This window comes from Poeciliopsis prolifica, unplaced genomic scaffold (assembly GCF_027474105.1).
Source record: "Poeciliopsis prolifica strain line A6 unplaced genomic scaffold, Auburn_PproV2 SCAFFOLD008, whole genome shotgun sequence".
Lineage (NCBI taxonomy): Eukaryota > Metazoa > Chordata > Actinopteri > Cyprinodontiformes > Poeciliidae > Poeciliopsis > Poeciliopsis prolifica.
This window is the reverse complement of record NW_026562383.1, coordinates 564670-583923: the sequence shown is the minus strand read 5'-3', so window position 1 is coordinate 583923 and position 19254 is coordinate 564670. Positions and strand designations below refer to the sequence as shown.

The window sequence follows — 19254 nt, the reverse complement described above, 5'->3', positions numbered from 1 at the left end:
AACATCTTTAAATTACATTTTCACAGTTTAAGACAGACTTGACAGTTCAAACAACAACAAAAAAAACAACAAATAAGCAATATTAAGACCAGAAAATTACCACAGTGAACTTTATTAATTAGACTATTAGTGTCTAATTAAATTCAAATCACATTTTACAAAAATAAGAATAATCAAAAGTGAGCTTTTGTACTTTTATTGAATGTTGTAGCACTTTTGACTTTACTCACAGAGCCTTCAACCATGAGGAATTTTTTTTTCTTTTTTCTCTGAACAACTTTTTTTTGTCACCACATACGTTACATGTATATATTTTTTGTCCTTAATATATCGTCATAGTTACAGAAAACATGGTGGCATAAAACCTCTAGACATCGTTCACAGTCTGAACTCAAGAAGAGAGGAATGTTTTATTTTTTGAAGCATTTACAGTTTGCTTACATGTATTTACAGGCAAGTATTTCAATGGAAGGGAACACCCTCCACACCCAACTTCAAGTAACTCTTAAAACAGACATCTGTATAAAACAAAGACTGTACAAGTTTGAATAGAATCCTCTCAATAATGCCAACTTTGTCTATGCTTAATCAACTGTCTTGAGTTGATTAAAAGTTCAACTTTCAGAGATATGGATTCAGTCGAGATCCATATCTCCTGCTGATTTTCACAATAAATATTAAAGAGAAATAGTGGATGCTAGGAAACAACATTTCATTAATCTAGAGTTTAGATTTCTCAACAAATTGATTTGTTTGTGAACAATAAATAACTGCTGTTCCCACATTGTCCTGCAGAAGGTACAGTTAAACAGCAGCTTGCTTTGAAAAGTTTGAGTACTTAATGTAAACGAGCCTGATGTTTAAATATTTCTTTCTGTTATTTTATTATATTGAATCTTGTTTTAACAAGGACCATCAATGAACAAAGGTGAACACCCTGTTTGTTTTTACTTTTAAATGCTCTTCTATACTGAGACCTCATCAAGGTTAAGGTGATCCATAATTAAAACATGAGACATATACACTTTTTAAAGTCAGTGACAATAAAGAGCACTAAAATATAAAGATTTATTGACAGCTGAAGAAAAGACTTGAAGACAGAACTGCTGAAAAAAACATTTCACCTGATCCAACAGCTCATCAGAGTGGCACAAAATGACACTCATAAAAACACAAATCCAAATACACAACACACATAGTGTGTTAGAACTGTGAATTCTCTGATCCATTAGCCCCATTCTAAAATACATACATATATAAAAAATCAGTTTATGCAATATTTTTCTGGTTCTCATAATTCCTCAAATGAACTCTAGTACTGCTTCCTGCTATACATTGGCTTTTGTAAAAAATGGGTTTGCTGCCTTTAATACCTGTTCAGAAATGTGAGACACCCGATCAAAATAAAAATAAAATTCACTGACTGCACTTCTCCAGGAGAGGGAGCTGCTGCAGTCAGTGACTCCATGGAAGCAACTGAACTGAAGTGCATGATATTCTGTATTCTGGTGAAGAAAATTCTGAAAATGAAATCAAACCCTCCTGCATAGACAAAGTCAGCCTAAAAAATTCTGATAAATTGTTTTCTAATACAAATTCACTGTTGCAGATCCTGGAGAGAAAACCTATATTCAAAATCATTTCATTTGATGTATTACAGGAAAGCATGCCTGTTAATTTATTTGAAACTACTTTCATTTTTTTTTCTTGGTATTTTTTCCCAACATTTTTTGTGCCGTGTCCTAATCTGTTGGTCACACAACAAGAGCTCTGTATTTTCATTTGGAAACACATTTCTCAAAAACATACTGATTGCAGTATTTTATTCAATTGTATGATAAAACCAGTCAATCTATAATATTAAATTCAAGGAAAGGTGCCACTTTCTGCATCTTGATGGAAAAACGTAAGGCACCCATCAAAGCTTTCCTGAAAGATTTTAACCAGTAAAGTTAAAGTATTTTTAGAATGTTCATATTTTGAGATACCAATTCAAGCAACCCTCCAAAATTGTTGATTTTAAGTTTGAATAGAGCAGACAAACTCATGCATATGTTTGTCTGTTCCCACAAAACTCATCTCATAGGGTTATTACCAAAGATCTCAGATAAAAATTGTTTTAATTAATTTGCAAAGTATTTACACAGCATGTTGATTCTTCTGTTCCTTCATTTCCCACACAGAAACTCAAGATCATCGGTAGTCATCTAGAATAATAATAATAAAAAAGTTTGAATATTTTTAGAATAAAATGGCTACAGCTGCAGGCAGTCATTAAACTCGTTTGAAAAAACATGTTTTGCACTCCTTACTTTTAAAACTTCAAAATATTTGCTGAATCTTTGCACAGAACATTGCCCCATTTATTTTGTTTTTAAGATGTTTTTATGCAGTTATTATTATCAAACGTATTTGCATCACTCAGTATTGTACTTTATGAGCATAACATCAGTATGAAATGCAGACAGTGACATCAGATGCATGACTTCTGTTATACCTTAAGGTTTTTGGAACAAACTAGAAAAATAAACAATTTAATATGCCTTGCAAATTCATCAAACACCTTAACTTGATTGTTTCATTTGTTGGATTACACTATAATTTAATGTTTTATCAACTTCCTAAAGTTTTATTTGAAGTAATTTTTTTACCAAAAGCATTTTTTGCTTAATCAACTGTTTTGAGTGTGAACAGCAGTTACACAAAACAAGTGTTTTTTTTTGTTGTTGTTTTTTTTTTGCCTAAATTGTATTTTGGCAAAACCAGGTAGTGATTTTTTTTTTTTTTTTTTTTGCCTAAACCATATTTTTATATTTTGGCAAAAATGACTTGGGCCATTATTTGAAGAAGGTAACTATATTTTTACTGTTAAAAATGTAAAAATGTTGAATTAATCTAACACAAGAAATAAAATTTTATTTAAAAAATAAACTGACTTTTTTTGTTGGTAAGTTAATATTTTAGATGTGAAAAGCAATTTTTTTTATTAGTCAGTAATCAGGCCCATTATTAAGCAAACTACAGAAGTTCTTTCTACTTTTCATTTGAATAAAAAATAGATACTTCAATACTATAAACATCATTCACAGTACTATGTAGATTTTTTCAAATCAGAATGACTCAGGTTAACATATAGAGTATTCATTTTTAACTTCACTCATTTTGTGTTGGAAGCGTATCTCAAACTGAAGGTAGTTGCTACTTAAGCTAATAGTCTGTTTTTGCATGAGAAGTTACTTGTTTGCATTTCAGTGAAAGTTTGTGATAAACATTGATAGATTTTATAGACTGAACTTCCTCAGTCTTTTCAATTTGTGTTGACAGTATGGCTGAAATGATTCCTGGAATGATTATTAAAATTCCTTGAAGACATTTGACCTCCCCGAAGCTTCATTAAATTATGTTTTATTATTTAGCACACGTCGACTGGGACATTATTTGAATTGCGCAGAGCTCTGAGTTGTTGATGAAAGCTAAGTGTTAGCGGCATAACGTCCAATTTTCAAGTTTGGACTGTGGGGATTTTATTGATTGATAATAATATCTGGGTTTTCATCGTTTTGGGGGACCAATCAGTGTCCTTAAAATGACTGAGAGATGCCTGGAGTCCAGTGTAAGTGTAGCTTTACGGTCGAACTGCACAATAAACTTCATATCATCCCGCTCTCAACAATCATTGTAATGAGTTTCTGAGTGTGACAAATGAAGGTGCTGTAAATATACCATCATATTCCACCCCCCCCCCCCCCTCACGGATCACTAATGACAGCAAAGAGCAAATTCAGGCATGTAGGAACTCGACCACCAGAGCTACTCACTCACACACACACACACACACACACACACACACACACACACACACACACACACACACACACACACACACACACACACACACACACAGACTCAGTTTTGAAAATAAAAACACTTCAATTAAAGGCCAAATAAATTACAATGACTTTGGTAGTTTTTACAGTACCTTTTCTTTGAATTAAAACGATGCTTCATATTGCAGCTGAGAACTACAAATCCTTGTGTTTATTCTGACAAATGTAGCAGCCTTCCAACATTTTCTCTTCTTCTCCTTCTTGCTCCCCTTTTCATGACATGTTCTTCTCCCATCATCTGTCCATTCTACACATTTTCCTTGGTCACCACCACAGATGTGTAAGGATTCTGTGTGGCTGCTGTGGTAGAAAAACAACTTGCTGATTCCTCTTTATATTTCATCCTTTTGGTTTGTTTCTTTCTGCTTCATTCAGACATACTTGGTTCATTTCATCAATAAATAAATGATTGGACATAAATGCTACTTTGACAGCTGGCTTTCTACAATTCACTATTTGTGTGGAGAATAGAAGTATTCTCCACACATATAGTGTGGAGAATAATATTTAGAGACACAAATAAACATACTAATCCTTGCCAAGTTAAGAGTTGTGCTTTGAATAACTACTAAAACATGAGTTCCAGGAACCTCGTGGCACTACCAAAAAACAGGGTGTTTATAATCCATTCTACACTTTACATTTAAACACTTAAAGTCATTTAAAAAAAAGCATTGACTAGAACAAGGACACTGGTGTCCTCATTACCCATTGACCAACATGTAAGTGTTTTGAGGTTAAAATCTGCATAATCATTTTGGAACTGTTCATGTTTTACTGAATATAATGTATAATTTGTATAATGGTGTACATTATCTCAGTTTTTGGCAGGAGTTTGTTTAATTCAAACAAAGTATCAATTTATTCTCTTGTTTTAAATCAGGAAAAAATCCTCTGGTGAATGAAAGTAACTATATAAGAGTGGCAACTACATGAATTAGTTTGAAGACGCTGCGATATTCCTGGAGCGACTAAAAATACGGGGTGTGAAAAAATAGACTAAATATATCCACAAATCCTCCAACTGTTTATAGAACATGATGCTGCACTGCTACTATCATAGCAGGTAAACTACAACGTAGTCTCATATTCCAGTCGCTCATGCACCATGGCATCGTCCTTGTACATCAGTCGAGGAGGAGTCATGGAACAGTCCATAGCCAAGATGACTTTTCGTATACTGCGGTCAAGAACGTGACGTTCCCAGGCTGGGTATTGATTCCTACAAAGGTCAAGTTTGATAACAGTCTCGTCTAGGCGTGGAGCACGCGATGAAGGAGTGGATGGCACTGGGTGTCGAACCTGAAACACTGGGATACAGCTATCCCGTTCCGAATACTTTCCAGTGTCACGCTCCAAAGTTCCAGTGGCTCCTCGGTTGGAACGCAGTGAGTTGGTTCCACCATCTGAAGGTAGTGTGGAGAACTGAGCTGTTGGGTCCATATCAAGCCCTTGGCAGCTAGCAGAGCGTCCAAAGCGAGCACCATTGGGATGGAAAAAAGCATAGTACATGAGCATGAAAACCAGACCAGTGAGGAAACTGCTGAAAATGACACAGAGTGCTGGGACTGCAAAGGCGTCAGTGGTTTTAGGTGTTCTGTAAAGATACCACAATGCACTGAGAGTGGCATTCTCCACCAGGATCACTAGATAATAGATTGACAGCCGATACCTGCACAAACAAATGAGATAGAATAACAAAAAGTATATTAGGTGGAGGACTTTGTAGTATTAATGAGATTAAAAACAAAGAAAATACTGTTTAATTTAAAGTCTGAATTTAAAGTGCTGTGCTTCACTAAAGAAAATAGCTGGTAACTGAAGGTGGTTGTCAGCATCTTGGGTTGTGAATTTTTTCAGGATTTGCATTTTGATTATTTGTGTCTCTGCCTGTCTTGTCATTACTTGTTTTCCCATTCCTTATTTTGATCAGTCTTTGTTTTCTTTGTTAGAACATCTGTTCGTATTTTAGTTAGTTCATAATGAATAGTTATTCATTATTCCTTTTAATTGATATGCTGCCTGTTCTGTAGTTTGTTTATTGCTCTTTGCTCCTCGATGCCATTAATTTCTCCTCACTACTGTGACTTTCTCTAATCTGCCATTTGTTCCTCACCCAGTCACGCTCCCAGCATTTAGTTCTTCTTCTGTCATTCACCCCTGGATTTGACTGCTTTCACGTTTCATCTCCCCAAATCAGTTTGTTAGATTTTACTGTCATGAATTATACAACTAACTTTGCTTCATTAAAATATCAAAATATTAAGAAGTTCTCTGCGCCTGGACACTTTGTTTTGTTCATGATAATGATGGGGTTCTCATGGATTATTTTGGTTGCTAGTTAACTAGCTTGAAGCACATCTTATCTATTGCTTGTTTCTTTAGAGGCATATGCAATCTTTGTTTTGTTTCCTTTTCGGTCTTAAAAAGCAAAGCCGCTAGTGGAGATAAGCGATAAGCTTCCATTCTTCATTGGAAACAATATAATTTTATTATTCATACTACTGTCATTATTGTTGTTTTCATTTTTATGGTTGTTTCTTTATTTATCATCAAAAATAATTTCCCAGAGAACAAAACAGCAATATGAATAGAAATTATTTTTTACAGCAGCCAATCAGAGTGGAAAAAAGTATTTCTTCTGTTCTGTGCAATTTTCCGACATGCAAGTTGCTAAATTTGAAAAGATGGAGAACAATATCACTTTAAACTATTGGCAAAAAACTGTGGTCTGCAACACTAAAACATCAGTAGAACTGCAACTATATTAATCATAACTCGTCTTCTCTTCAGTGTTTTTGTCAGTTTGTGGTTATGCAGCTCTGTGCTGCCTTCAGGAAAATGGGACGTATAACCCATAAAATTTCACCCCCATGTCATTTACTGTGCAAACCAGTGCTTTCAATGGAAAAACAAAAGTTCCAGATCCTTATAATGCCATACAAATATGAGACAGAAACATGGATGATATTTTTCAATAGACCTTTCTATTGATTTATAGATTCATATTTTAACTGTGCAAAAATTACAAAGAAAAAAGCTGGTTGTTAATCAAATCCTAAAGAGTAAAATTGAAAGTGTCATAGAGTCACTTAACAGTATCATGACATTAACACAAAAAATAATACTGAAGAACTAAATATATCAAATAAAATCTAATTAAAAACAAATAAGTGATAGGTTTCTTACTGCTATCACCTGTAAGATATGTTTCATTTTAGTACTATAAATGATTTCAACAAATCCCTGGCACTTCAACATTGTCGTTTTTATTGGGAAACTGTTTCTGTTTGTTCTTGCCATATAGTCTTCTGTATTACTGCTCGAAAGGTCTTGCCATACAGGTTTATTCTGCATTTAGTTTAGTTTCTTAGTTAATTCTTGCATTTGTTCTTCATTCATTCCTATTTAGTTTCCATTGATTAGTTTGGTCCTCTCTTAAAAAAATGTCTGTTTTTGTTGACAAATGAATCCTTTTATAATTATGTACCCTTATTGTTCTAAAGAAATGTTTTCACCCCATTCTTAAATTAGGTTCAATGTTTTGGGCCTTAAAACAAGTACTCTGCAAAATCTGAATTAAAGCTAACCTTTTCCGTTTACAAATACCTTCCATCTATAAAAATATGTCTTCACAAGGTTAAGATGAGAGTGTGCTCATAAGTGTTTTCACCTTGTACATCCCTCTTTGACGTTGAACCAGGAAAAGATATATATTATGCCCACCACCATATCAAACACAATCTCCTCCCATTTGCTGATGCAGAAGTCTGTCTCACAGTGGACAATCCAGAAAGTCATGATGCACCAGTGCAGGACAATGAAGATGCCAAAATAGAGTTGAAAAACAGAGGCAAAGAGGGCAAATGTGATGACCCTGGCTGCAATAGTGAAGAAGTGCCAGCAGAACTGTATCATAACTGCAAGGTAGCCAATGGGCTTTTTGTCGTCCCTGGACTCTCGTAAAGCCTTTTGGTAGGAGGCTAAAGCCCATGCAAGAGAGACAAGTGAGGCTGCTGCTGTCATCCCTAGAACAAAACGAAAGAAACACAGGAGGTTAAAGTTTAAAGACCAAGGCTTCAACTAAACACAGCAGCATTCACACATATTTCTGAATGTACGAATGTAAAAATCTCCCAACACAGTAGAGGCAGGAAGTAAACAAAAAATGTTTCATGGGTCTCAGTCAAGTTGTTCAAATTTTCAAGAAAGTGTTTGAGGACTGCTGTGTAATTTGAACATTTTTTCAAATTGGACTGTATTAAAATGCATTAAAACAAAAAAGACTTATTGTTGGAAATGGTTATTACTATATGTAAAGGTCATTTTTGTATATGTTTCAAAATGTTAAATTTAAAAAAAAAAACTGACCTGAAAATTATAGTGTAGCAAATAGAGTGGCTGCTCCCATCATCTTTTATCAAACACCTTTTCTTTTTGTTACTTATTTTATCGCTTAAAATGATCCACAAACTATCATTACTGTTTCTACATTGTCATCCGTGTTTGATTATTCTAAATTCATATTATGTTGGAGATTTTACTGAATTTTCTTCTGGAATCGGGATGCTTGTGGATGGAATCAGTTTGTGTGTGGTGTGTTGCTCCTGCCGTGTGGCTGGACACATGAACCGATCAAACCTGTTGGCCTTTTATTGGTTGGTGTCATCATGCCGTGTTAACCAGACCTACAACTCACAAGCTCCACTCCTCTCGTCTCGTCTTGACCACTGCCCTAACGCTCTCTGATGCTGGTCGCTAAGGTAACATTTACATGTCCCTTCAAAATAAGAGACAGATGCACCACAAAAACATTTCAGGAAAATTTTATCTCACTCTATCGACTAATGGGAACTAAGCTTGTTTCTCTGCAATCAGACGGACCCATCTGGGAGTGATGAGAGACAATGAGACCCGGAGTGTTGCTTTTTCACAGGGTCTCTACGTGGTGAAGCAGTTTGAAGGCTTCATTCCCTCATTAGCGAACCGGTCGACACATATTATTTAGAACAGGCTTGGAATGTGGGAATCACCTACCAGGATAAATTCATTCTTCTGTCTCTTCTCTTTGCCTTTTCCCTTCACAAAGAAACTTTCCAAAGAATCTGATCTGTTTCTGACTCATTTTGCTGCTTGTGGCTCAATGTTGCGCGCAAGACGTAACCGAGAGGATTTTCAAAATAAAAGATCCTCCAGACTCAAATAATACATAAAACAGAAATATCTCATTATTTCTTGCGCTCCCGGTACCAATTGGTCCACTGCTACAGAGTACTCGATTACCAAAATATTATTTTACAACAGCTCTAATGAAGGTCACTGAGCTGGCAGAGCAGGCTTTTATGAGCTGATTGTTGATCATGACCAATCTGGAGTATTTTTCGTTCCCCCATTGAGCTATTAGTTGTTTCTCCACTGAGAAACAACTTCAGTTTTAGTTTTTCAGTAGTATTCAGAAAAGTGGCAAAGTCCTTTTTCGGAATTTCTGAGTTTTGTTTGGCCAGATCATTAGTTCCAAAATGTGTATAATTAGAGTTTCAATATTTGGCTGGTCATTGGTTAGAGAGAGTATTTTCTCTTTCATATCTGACAGTGTCACTGGGAAGAAAATCATTCTGGTTCCATGTACTGCCTGATCTCCGACAGTTAACACTCTTGGCTTATATTTCATTTTCTTGGAAATTGTGACGGTAATTATATATTACCGTCACAATCTGAGTGACAAACAGGCAATTGTAGGCATAAAATGTAATCTCTTTTTAAGTTGTAAGTAAAATGAAAAGAAAGAAAGTGCTTTTCACTTCTTGGTCCTGGCCTTTGAGTTGATCCAAAAATCATTGTGATATTTGAACACAAAGCTGCTGAAAAAACACTGCAGGAGATTAAATTTATAGATGAAAATTTTAAATTATTTGTATATTACCTTTTTTGAGAGTTTGTGGTATGTAAATCTACTGAATAGAAAGTAACAGTTACAAGTTGTTGGGGGTTACCTTGAACAGCCTGCAGATTGTGTGTTTGTATGATGATGCACAGCTGCAACACCAGCTGAGGTGCACTCTCCAGAAAGGTGGCCAGTAAATGCAACATGCTCACATCAGCAAACTCATACACCATCTTCCAGTAGTATCGCCAATGTTCTGACTTCGAGCTCTGACGACTCCGTATTCCCAAATACATGGTACGGAAATACCTACACAAAACAGGAAAAAAATTCAACTCGGTTATAAAATCACAGGTGAGAACAATGCACAGTAAATTTTCATCAAGACACCTTCTGTCCTAATTTCATGACAAGTATGCAGCAAAAATCACTTCAGTAAAAAGCTATTCAATATTAGTGTAACTATCACTGTCTGAAGGAAGTCTGTCTTGTGTCTGAATAAATTTCAAGGACAATGTCAAACTTTTTTTAATGAAATGGTACAAACAAGAACCTTTTATAACCAAAGAACAGTTATGAATGCAGTCTGATTCACTAAAGGCAATGTTTTAGAATCTGATTCTTGATGTCAGTTTACTGCAAATAAATCCAAACTTAAAGTGTAATGTTAGACCCACATAAATTCATTTATACAGTGGCAAACCCATGCTCTATCCATAGATGTTTTGAGTGGTCACAAATTGTATCATTGCTCTGCTGAACTGGTCTCCACTCTTTCCATCCATGGACTTGACAGAGTTGATGGAGGAGGTCAAGCAGGTCTGTCAAGCAGCTTTTCCTGTGATGATCGGCGAGCCAATACCACCCAAGCCTGACATCACAACATTCCTCTTTCCATTTTCCACCACAACTCCAGTCACCTCTCCATCTCCCCACAGCTACCAGCTCCAACCCTGGTCAATGGGCCCATTGACCCAGCTGTCCCTTGTTCCCCTCATTATCCCAGGTTTGCATATCATACTCACTGGTGTATGATAGGCGAGTGGACAATGTCCTGCCTGCCATTGTCCACTCTGTGTCATGGTTTTTGTGGACTTCAAGACATCATTAAACTCATTTTTGCACCTAATCTGGGTCTGACCACGAACATCCTCACCACCATCATCAATGTATCCATTTCATGACGGTATGAGAGGAGCAGCGTCATGTTGTGGGACTGTTTTCCTGTAGGATGAACTGATACATTTCATAAAATAGACGCCATCATGAGGAAAGAACATTAAATATTGAAGCAATATTTAAGCTAGCTGTTAAAGAAGCATAAAAAATCATCTTGCTGGTAACAGAGCTGTCCAAGTTTAAACTTCAGGTTGTTGCATATGTATTTTAGATTAATTGAAATTCCAAGTAGCACATCCTGCATATCAGGTGTGTCTTCAAATAAAGAGCTCTGACAGAAATACTGATTACTTTTTTGTTTGCCTGATGCTACTGATGTTTTCTCTGCTTGTCCGAATCATTTTACAATCGATTCATACCTGAAATATGAAAAGATATGCATGTTGTTGTTGTCTATGTTTCATACCAAACAAGCTCTAATGTCAACAAATTAAAACTGCAGCCAGAATCCTCATCTCTTCTCTCCCTTCTCCCTCTTTCTGCCATCCTCATTCACTGACATTTAAAAAAAATATTACAGCTGTATTAAGCCTCTAAGACAGGTAATGAGAAACACCACAAAATAAGGACATACTTGCAAAGCAGAAAATAGCATAAGATTTTGAAAACCCTTGTGAAAATTACATTGTTTTTGTAATTATTGCAAGTTGAATAGTCACTTAAATTAAGCAATACATTTTAGGTGTGTTTTCGGGACAGTTTTTAATTTCATGCTTGCGCTGCTTTCTTCTAATCTGTCTGGGTTGGACCTTGATCTCCACTATGCTGTTTTGCAGACACATTTACAAAACAGCAGTACTTCCAAGTGTGATTAATTCATACATAATTGGATTGTCTTTCACTTATTTTCATTCAGTGCCCTAGTGAAAAAAATATACTTTATTTTATTTCAAACATACTTACATTTGTGTAAGTATGTTTGAGTGTAAGTACATTTTAGGTATACTAAGGATTAAGTGTACTACTTATAAATATATACGAAGTACACTAAAAGTATGCTTGTGCCAGTTTTGACATTATAACTTTGAACACACTTAAATAAAATTGTACCAAAATATACTTTTAAGAAATATATTAAATAAAAGAATACTTTCAGTGAAAAAGTATGTATTTGTTCAAGTGTACCAATAAAACAATATGCTTTAAAAATATTTTGTGTATATTTTAAAATATATGCTCAAAATAGAATAATTAAACATTCACTTAACGGTTATTTTAAAAGTAAACTATTAAATATACTGAAATTTCACTATGTGTCAAAATACATTTCAGTGTATATTTTAAGCTAATGAAGTGTGGCTTTTTAGGTGGCTGAATATTTTACTATTTTGTTACCCATCCATCCACACACATTCCAAAGGAGGCAGAGAAAGGGATGCCAAATGAAGCTGATAATGGATCAGGGAGAATTCTCTGATTAAATGCTTGACTAAGTACTTTAAAAATCTTACCCCCAAACCCACTTAGCCTTGGGGAGGCCCAAAACATGTGGGCATGGTTACCTGGCGATTGTCCACACCTATTGCAAACGTCACTGACTGATGAGTAAATTTTTGCTAATTTTGCATTTGTGTAATGCACTTTATAGAGTATTTTGCACTGAATTAAGGCTTGCTGGGGACTGTGATGGACAAGATTACAATAAGGTCACATCTGCTGGTCACGTCATATGAAATGTTTGTGAACTCTCACCAAAAGAACTATTTGGGTTACATGTACAAGGATGGAAGGTTGTTTCCCACAGCTGCATGGCAACCAGACCTTCTCGCCCCTTGATTTTCATTCCTTATCATTGTATAAAACTTACATGTTTTATACAATGATATGCCTGGCAGAGCTTTGTGAGCTTCACATCCAGACTGGCTTGATTCTTGATTGCCCTAAGAGCGCTCTGTATTGTGCACAATGCATGAATAAACCTGATTGAGTGATTTTTTATGAACAGCGTTTGGAAATAGTTTTTTTTCCCCACAATGGCACAAATCAAGGATTTATGAATTCAATTCTTCCCCCTGCTCTCCTCCACTTCAGCCCCCAGCTCTCTCTCCCATGCTATTTTAACAAGAGCTGCAAATCTTGAGGTATTACTAGTAATAGAATTATATAAAAGTTAAATGCATTTTTTCTGTTGTGGGTCTAATTTGCAGGATAGTATCCAAGTGTTTCGGGGGGTCGATTAGGAACAACTTTTTAACATAATCCCTGGCCTGAAAGAACCGAAAGAGATGAGAATTGGGAAATTGGAATTTAGATGGAAGTTCAGCAAAGGATGAAAAGGTATCGTTGCTATAAAGATCCTTTACAGTCTTGAGCCCTCTGCCATGCCACAAGTTAAAAACTAAATCAGTTAGTTGGCTAAACTGAGTTGGTTGGTTTGTACCGAGGATCATGCAGGCCAAATTGTTTCCTGAATTGGCTCCAGATAGTTAATGTAGGCCTGACTATAGAATTGTTCTCTACCAGGAAGAGAGGCAGGTGAAGCTGACAGCAAAGCAGACAGGACAACGAATAACGGCTACACGCCCTTTCAATCTGCACCCAGGCTGGTGAAACATCAGCATCATACCTCCAATACAATAGTTTCCAGTAGTACTGCCTGAAGTTGGGAAGAACAAGTCCGCCCTCATAATTTGGGGACTGTAGCACCAATTTATGAAGTCTGGCAGGTTTTTTTAAGCTATAAGAATTGAAATATCTTCTTGTCCAATTTGTCAAGAAATGTCTTTGTAATTAACATAGGAACATGCTGGAAAAGGTACAAATATTTTTGGAAAATCCCACCAGAGATAATGGTAATAGGGACCACTGGTCAAAATCTTTCTCCATCCTCTCTAATAGCAAAAAGTTCTTATTCATTATATTAGACATAGAAGAACAGAGGAATATTCCGAAGTAACAAAATTCTGCTTCTGCCCATTTAAAAGGTGAAATTAAATGTGGAAGGTTCCTTGCCAGAGAGTTCAAGGGAAATAATTGGCTTTTCTGGTAGTTGAGCTTGTAAGCTGAACGCTTGCTATATTGTTCTTGAATGTTAAAGAGCACTGGGAGAGATGTATGTAGCATCTGGTGTTCGTTCCATCTCCAGAGCACTTTAACGTATCTTCCCCTGATAGTGCTGTGTTACTACCGTATTGCTGCAGTGTTACTGCCACATCACAGGCACTGTTTGGAAAGAAAAGCTAAGATATATTATTAAAACTTTGAAAACTCTTTCTGTGTTCCATCTTTCTTTGTAAATATCTCATGTTTCAATGTAGGCACATGAGGCTTATTTATGTACAAAATGTTTTTTTCTTTAAAAATGTACTGGGTGACGCTTATAGTCAGGTGCGCTCTATAGTCTGTAAATTACAGTAGCTTAGCTTTCAGCCTGTTGTTCTCTCTGGTACCCGTAGCCAGCTCAGCTTGAATTGCCTGTATGTCATGGCTCATGGTCGTGGCCACAGTTTCCAGTGATGAAATACGCTGGCTGAAGGGAGAAATGATAGATCAAAGCGCTCCAGTTTTGTTTCAAGTTTAGTGAATGCTGCATTGAACTCTGCTGAGAGAGATTTCTTGTGGTCATCGATAGGAATAGGAATCTGACAGCATAAGCTGTCAAATTACATATCTGTATGTAGTATTTGGGTTTTTATTTTTGTATTTTTATTCTTTGTTATTGATACAATCACATGACAACATGACTATTTTTAAGCTTAAACTTGACAATATGTATCCATGTTTAAGACTTTTAATTTGAAAGAAGCATTTCTCCACTTGCCCTGTCAAAAAGACAATCTAATAAAGATTACTGGGCAGGCCTGCCTACAGCACTCAGGCTTATATGTAGGCATAGAAGAAGTGCAACTTTTTAATATTTTGTGTGAAATCATTTTGGGCAACAACAGACCTCTGTAGGAAGTTGTAGGTGACCATGGTAACAAAACCGCAAAAAAAAACATTGTTTGCCCTTACTGTACTGAGGAGTTCATTTAGTTTTCAATATCAGGCTGACATCACAGTATCAACCACATTTATATGTGATTTTTGAACAAAATAATGAATTGTTAGTGGTCAAACTGTTTTCTCGGGGGTGTGTCTGAATCCAGCTCAATCAGAGCGAGCGAACCAGATCCTTTCAACAAAAATGTAACTAAGACACAAAGCTGCAAGAAAATGTATCGACTTGGGGAAAAAAAATGTGTTTAGAATTTTAGGACCCCTTACCTCCATATCTGACCCAGCTGGAGAATGTGTATCACAGACTGGCATAACCACACACACACTGAGTAATAGGGCGGCCGTTTCGTGCCTCTCCTGCCCATCGCCGTGCTGCCGGTGCTGTTAGTCGCAGTGTTCTTGCTGGCAGTTGACATCTGCCTCTGTGGTGTGGTCTGCTGCTGCTGCTGCACGGGAACGTCGCCCTGAGAGGCCGAGCCGCTCAGCAGCAGCTTACTGCCGTCCAGCTGGGGGCAACCGGCTGATTCAACGCTGTCCTCTGAACTGAAGTCTGCGACGAACCACCGAAAACTGAACAGCTGGACCGAAAACGAACCCAACACCACAAAAAACAGCGTCAAGCCGAACCACCAATAGTCCTCGCGAAGATAGTAATCGACTGACAGCCACACGTCGGTTCCCACATCAGCCAGATAAACAGACACTGCGGCAACAATCCACAAGCAGTCCCACACCACGTACTTCTGCTGCTCTCTCCTGAGCCGGAAGCAAGGCGAGCTGGTGCCTCCGCGACCGCAGCACTGAGATTCCCCGTTCGGAAAATCCACGTCCAGGGTGCATGCTGAGTCGGTCTGCTGTCCCAGGTGCAGCCCCTGCACCGAGCCGGAGTGCTCGGAGTTCTGCAGCGGCGTGAAGGCCACATCGATCCTCTTTAATTTCAAGACTCCATCCGACTTAGCTGCCATCATTGCAATCACCAGATATGAAACTGCTGGATTTCTTCTGCTCTTCCTCTCCTGTCCTCTTTTAGCGCAGCGTTTGTCCGTCGAATCCTCGTTTACGTTTCTTTCCTCCTCATTTCCAGACCACACCTGCTCCTTCCCTCTGCTGCCTTCTCATAATCTACGATGGAGCCACAGATCCAGCTTGGGCGCAGCATTGTGCTTGTTGCCCCAGGTTTTAGGTCTGTGTCTCATTTTTGAGTGATCGATGAGCATCTCACATCCAGCCGTTAAGATATTCACCGCCTCGTTTCCTTAAGCCTGCATGTAGTGAGATTCTACAGTCAGCTGTTGCTATGTCGTTGCAAAAGCTACAACTAATATTCAAGTATTTGGCAACGATAGAGAAAGGATGAAGGCTGCGGCCATGTTCTTCTATAGAGGACTACAAACAATGACATCATTCCCACTCTTCCCCCTGAATGTCAACCACCCCCCCTCCTGGGACCCACACACACACACACACACACACACACACACACACACACACACACACACACACACCACACACACACCACCCACACACACACACGCATGCACGCACCCATACACACACAGGCACCGTATATAGGGTTCCATTTGTGTCAAAACTAAGTAGAAGTCGCATTGCTATGTGTCTTTGGTTGATGTCGATGGGCTTAGTGCTTTATAGATATGTCGATGTTGCATGTGATGCATGTTAGATATTGCATATGTCTATATTGCACATGCGTTCACTGCACATGTTGATGTTGCTTATGTTATGTCTCTTGCTGCATAGTGGTTTTTACTCACTGTCATCTTGTCAATTCCTCTGCAGTAAAGCAGTGAACCCATCGCAGTTGTTTTTTGATGTAACTTCTGTGATTGGTCAATGTCGTTGGTCCATGCTGTTAATTCATGTCGTTGATCCTTGTCGTTGGTCAGTGTTGCTGTTGTTTGTTCTCGTCGTCATTAATAAGTGTTGAGGTAGGTCATGTCTGATCAAAGAGTTTATTAGATATTACAAAAATATTAGTCTTTCAATATTAGTGTTTTCAAAATCCTCGTATTTTCTTCAGGCATTAATCTAACGGTCCTTCGTCAAACGCTCTGTTGTTCACTTATGAACCAAACACTCCTGACAAACAAATGTAAATGAATGCCTTGCTTTGTGACCAACTGACACAGTATTCTCTATTGATTTTTTAATATTTTAAATAATTTGAATATTAAATATATTTTATTCAAAGTCATGTGACCTATTGACTCAAAATCAGTTTGAAATTGTTCTATTAAAGTGTGTAGACAAAGCGCACTCATTTTTACTCCATTTTAACCCTTTTAAAAATATATTTTAACAATTCTTTTGACTAGATTTAGTAAATATTTTACTAAATATTTGCTAAATTTAGTTTATATATTTTTTCGAGATTTCTTTTGGTCAAAATTTAGTAAATGTACTTTTTCATAATTTTTGTCTGCCTCATCTGAATAATAGTAATATTCAGGTTATTATAATAATGCCTAAATTGTTATAATGCCAATAATAATTTTGGCATTATTCTTAGACTAAGAATAATGCCAAAATTATTCTTAGACTAAGAATAATGCCAAAACTTCAATGTGAATGCCAGAAAGTCTTATTCAATAAAGCAAATAGCCTAATTTATTGAATAAGACTTGAATAAGTTACTTGTTGCAGAACAGAATATGTGACTTCTGTGTAAACTAAATGTATCCTTGTCAGTGGAAACTTTGTCTTTTTCAATTATGTGATTCTGACTTCACAGGTATCCTTCAGTTAGTTGGCAGCTGAAGGATAGCTGTCTCATCTGCTGACTTACACATAGCAGATGAGATATGATGTGTCTTAATTGTAGCAAATCTTAAAGACGTGAAACCTTTTTTGGGTCTGGTTGGGGCCGTTGGTGAGTAGAGTGACCATAGATATTACTGGATTCTATAAAATGTGGCTTTAAGCTGAGATGCTGATTTTTTGATATGTAAAAATATAATATTGTCTCTGCATATAAATCTAGAAATAGTTTGGTTTCTGTCAGTTCTGTAAAGATACAAGAAATAAAGCAAATTTTTGTTTTATAATGGCCAATAATTTCATTTTACTAATTGTTGCTGTCAGAGCCATGGTTTAAAATTTAACAAACTTTAGCTCCGATGCTTCATGAAATATTTAATCCTGTTCTACGAACAAAGGTAACTCTTTATTTGATGGGCTGTGAATAAGACTGTCATGACACTGTCATAAACATGACATAACACTTTGTCATTGGGGCGCAGAGGGTGGACACATATTGCAAACCTGACAGATGTAAAATGTCAAAAATGGTGTTATGAACATCTTACTAACGTGTTAGATTGGTAGCAAGTAATCTAATGTGTTACTACTTACAAATAAATAATCATAGACAAAATGACTTATTTCTGCTTCTCTCATGCAGTAGTTTAATGCAATAAGGAAAGAGGATGAATGCCCCCCAGTGAACGATAGATTTCTCATTGAAAGTGCCAAAGTGCCATCCTTCGTAATAAATTAACTGTCTATCATATGTATGTTTATATATTTTTTTCATCTGAAGATGGCACAATGCCCAATAAAAATATCTTTTTTAATTTCCTTTTGAACCAAATGTCTTTAATCAGGCATAATCACTGTCCTTCCAGGATTGTACACTTACTTTATCATTTGCCTCACAACTAGCAAAATAAACACTCTGGTAGCACACACATGTAAAATACATTTCATTAGTGGTCAAACATGCATTTACTTACATGTTGATGGGCAATTAAACTGATTATGCTTCTTTCTAAAACTTAAAGAGAAAAAATTGTTGTATATAGGACTCAGCAGTTTTACACTGCTGGTCACAGTAGTTTGACCAACAAAAAAAAAAATTTAAAAATAAAGAAGTTTTGATTTCACCAAGAAAGAAATGCAAATGGATCTTTAACAATCATGTAAAAAGAAATTCTAAGAATATTAAATAGTAAGTGATAAAGAAAGGCAATTGTAGAGCATTATAATATTTATAAAACATTCAAGAAAAACAGGAGAGAATACTAGCATAAATTATTAAATGTCTTGGTTTCACAGTAGGTAACAGATCATAACAACACAAATGATCAATGTACATAAAACAGCCTTATGTGATCAATGCAGCATTCCTGAATTTGTACAACATGTTTTCATGAAATACAATGCACTAACCCCATTAAACAAAAAGGACACAAAGAAAGTCAACCGTTAAAAAACTAATAAAGTCTTGTCCTGTTTGTGTTTTCAGTATCTTGAGAAATATGCACCAGCTCTTTTGGCAAGTTGGTTGAGTTTTTAAATAAGCAATAACCACTGATAAATAGGACAGCATACACCTTTAACATGTGG

General features: G+C 36.5%; 1 protein-coding gene across 2 annotated transcripts; it reads right to left on the bottom strand.

The window, feature by feature from the left end:
• Positions 1–96: 96 nt before the first annotated feature.
• Positions 97–16277, bottom strand: xkr4 (XK related 4). Of its 2 annotated transcripts, XM_055033341.1 has the most exons (5): positions 15631–15821; positions 15157–15467; positions 9881–10080; positions 7561–7915; positions 97–5559 (listed from the first exon to the last, which is right to left on the bottom strand). In XM_055033341.1, the coding sequence occupies exons 1-5, from the start codon at positions 15727–15729 to the stop codon at positions 4959–4961; spliced, it is 1566 nt and encodes a 521-aa protein (XP_054889316.1). In that variant the 5' UTR covers positions 15730–15821; the 3' UTR covers positions 97–4958. The 2 variants fall into 2 exon arrangements, with proteins under 2 accessions (XP_054889316.1, XP_054889315.1); XM_055033340.1 differs by having other exon boundaries at positions 15157–16277.
• Positions 16278–19254: the final 2977 nt, after the last annotated feature.

Coding starts and splice junctions, on each gene's coding strand:
- xkr4 (XM_055033340.1), bottom strand. CDS start 15,857: ATGATGGCAGCTAAGTCGGATGGAGTCTTGAAATTAAAGAGGATCGAT. Junction 10,081..15,156: donor CAGCTGGGTCAGATATGGAG/GTAAGGGGTCCT, acceptor TGTTTTGTGTAG/GTATTTCCGTACCATGTATT. Junction 7,916..9,880: donor CAATCTGCAGGCTGTTCAAG/GTAACCCCCAAC, acceptor GTTTTGTTCTAG/GGATGACAGCAGCAGCCTCA.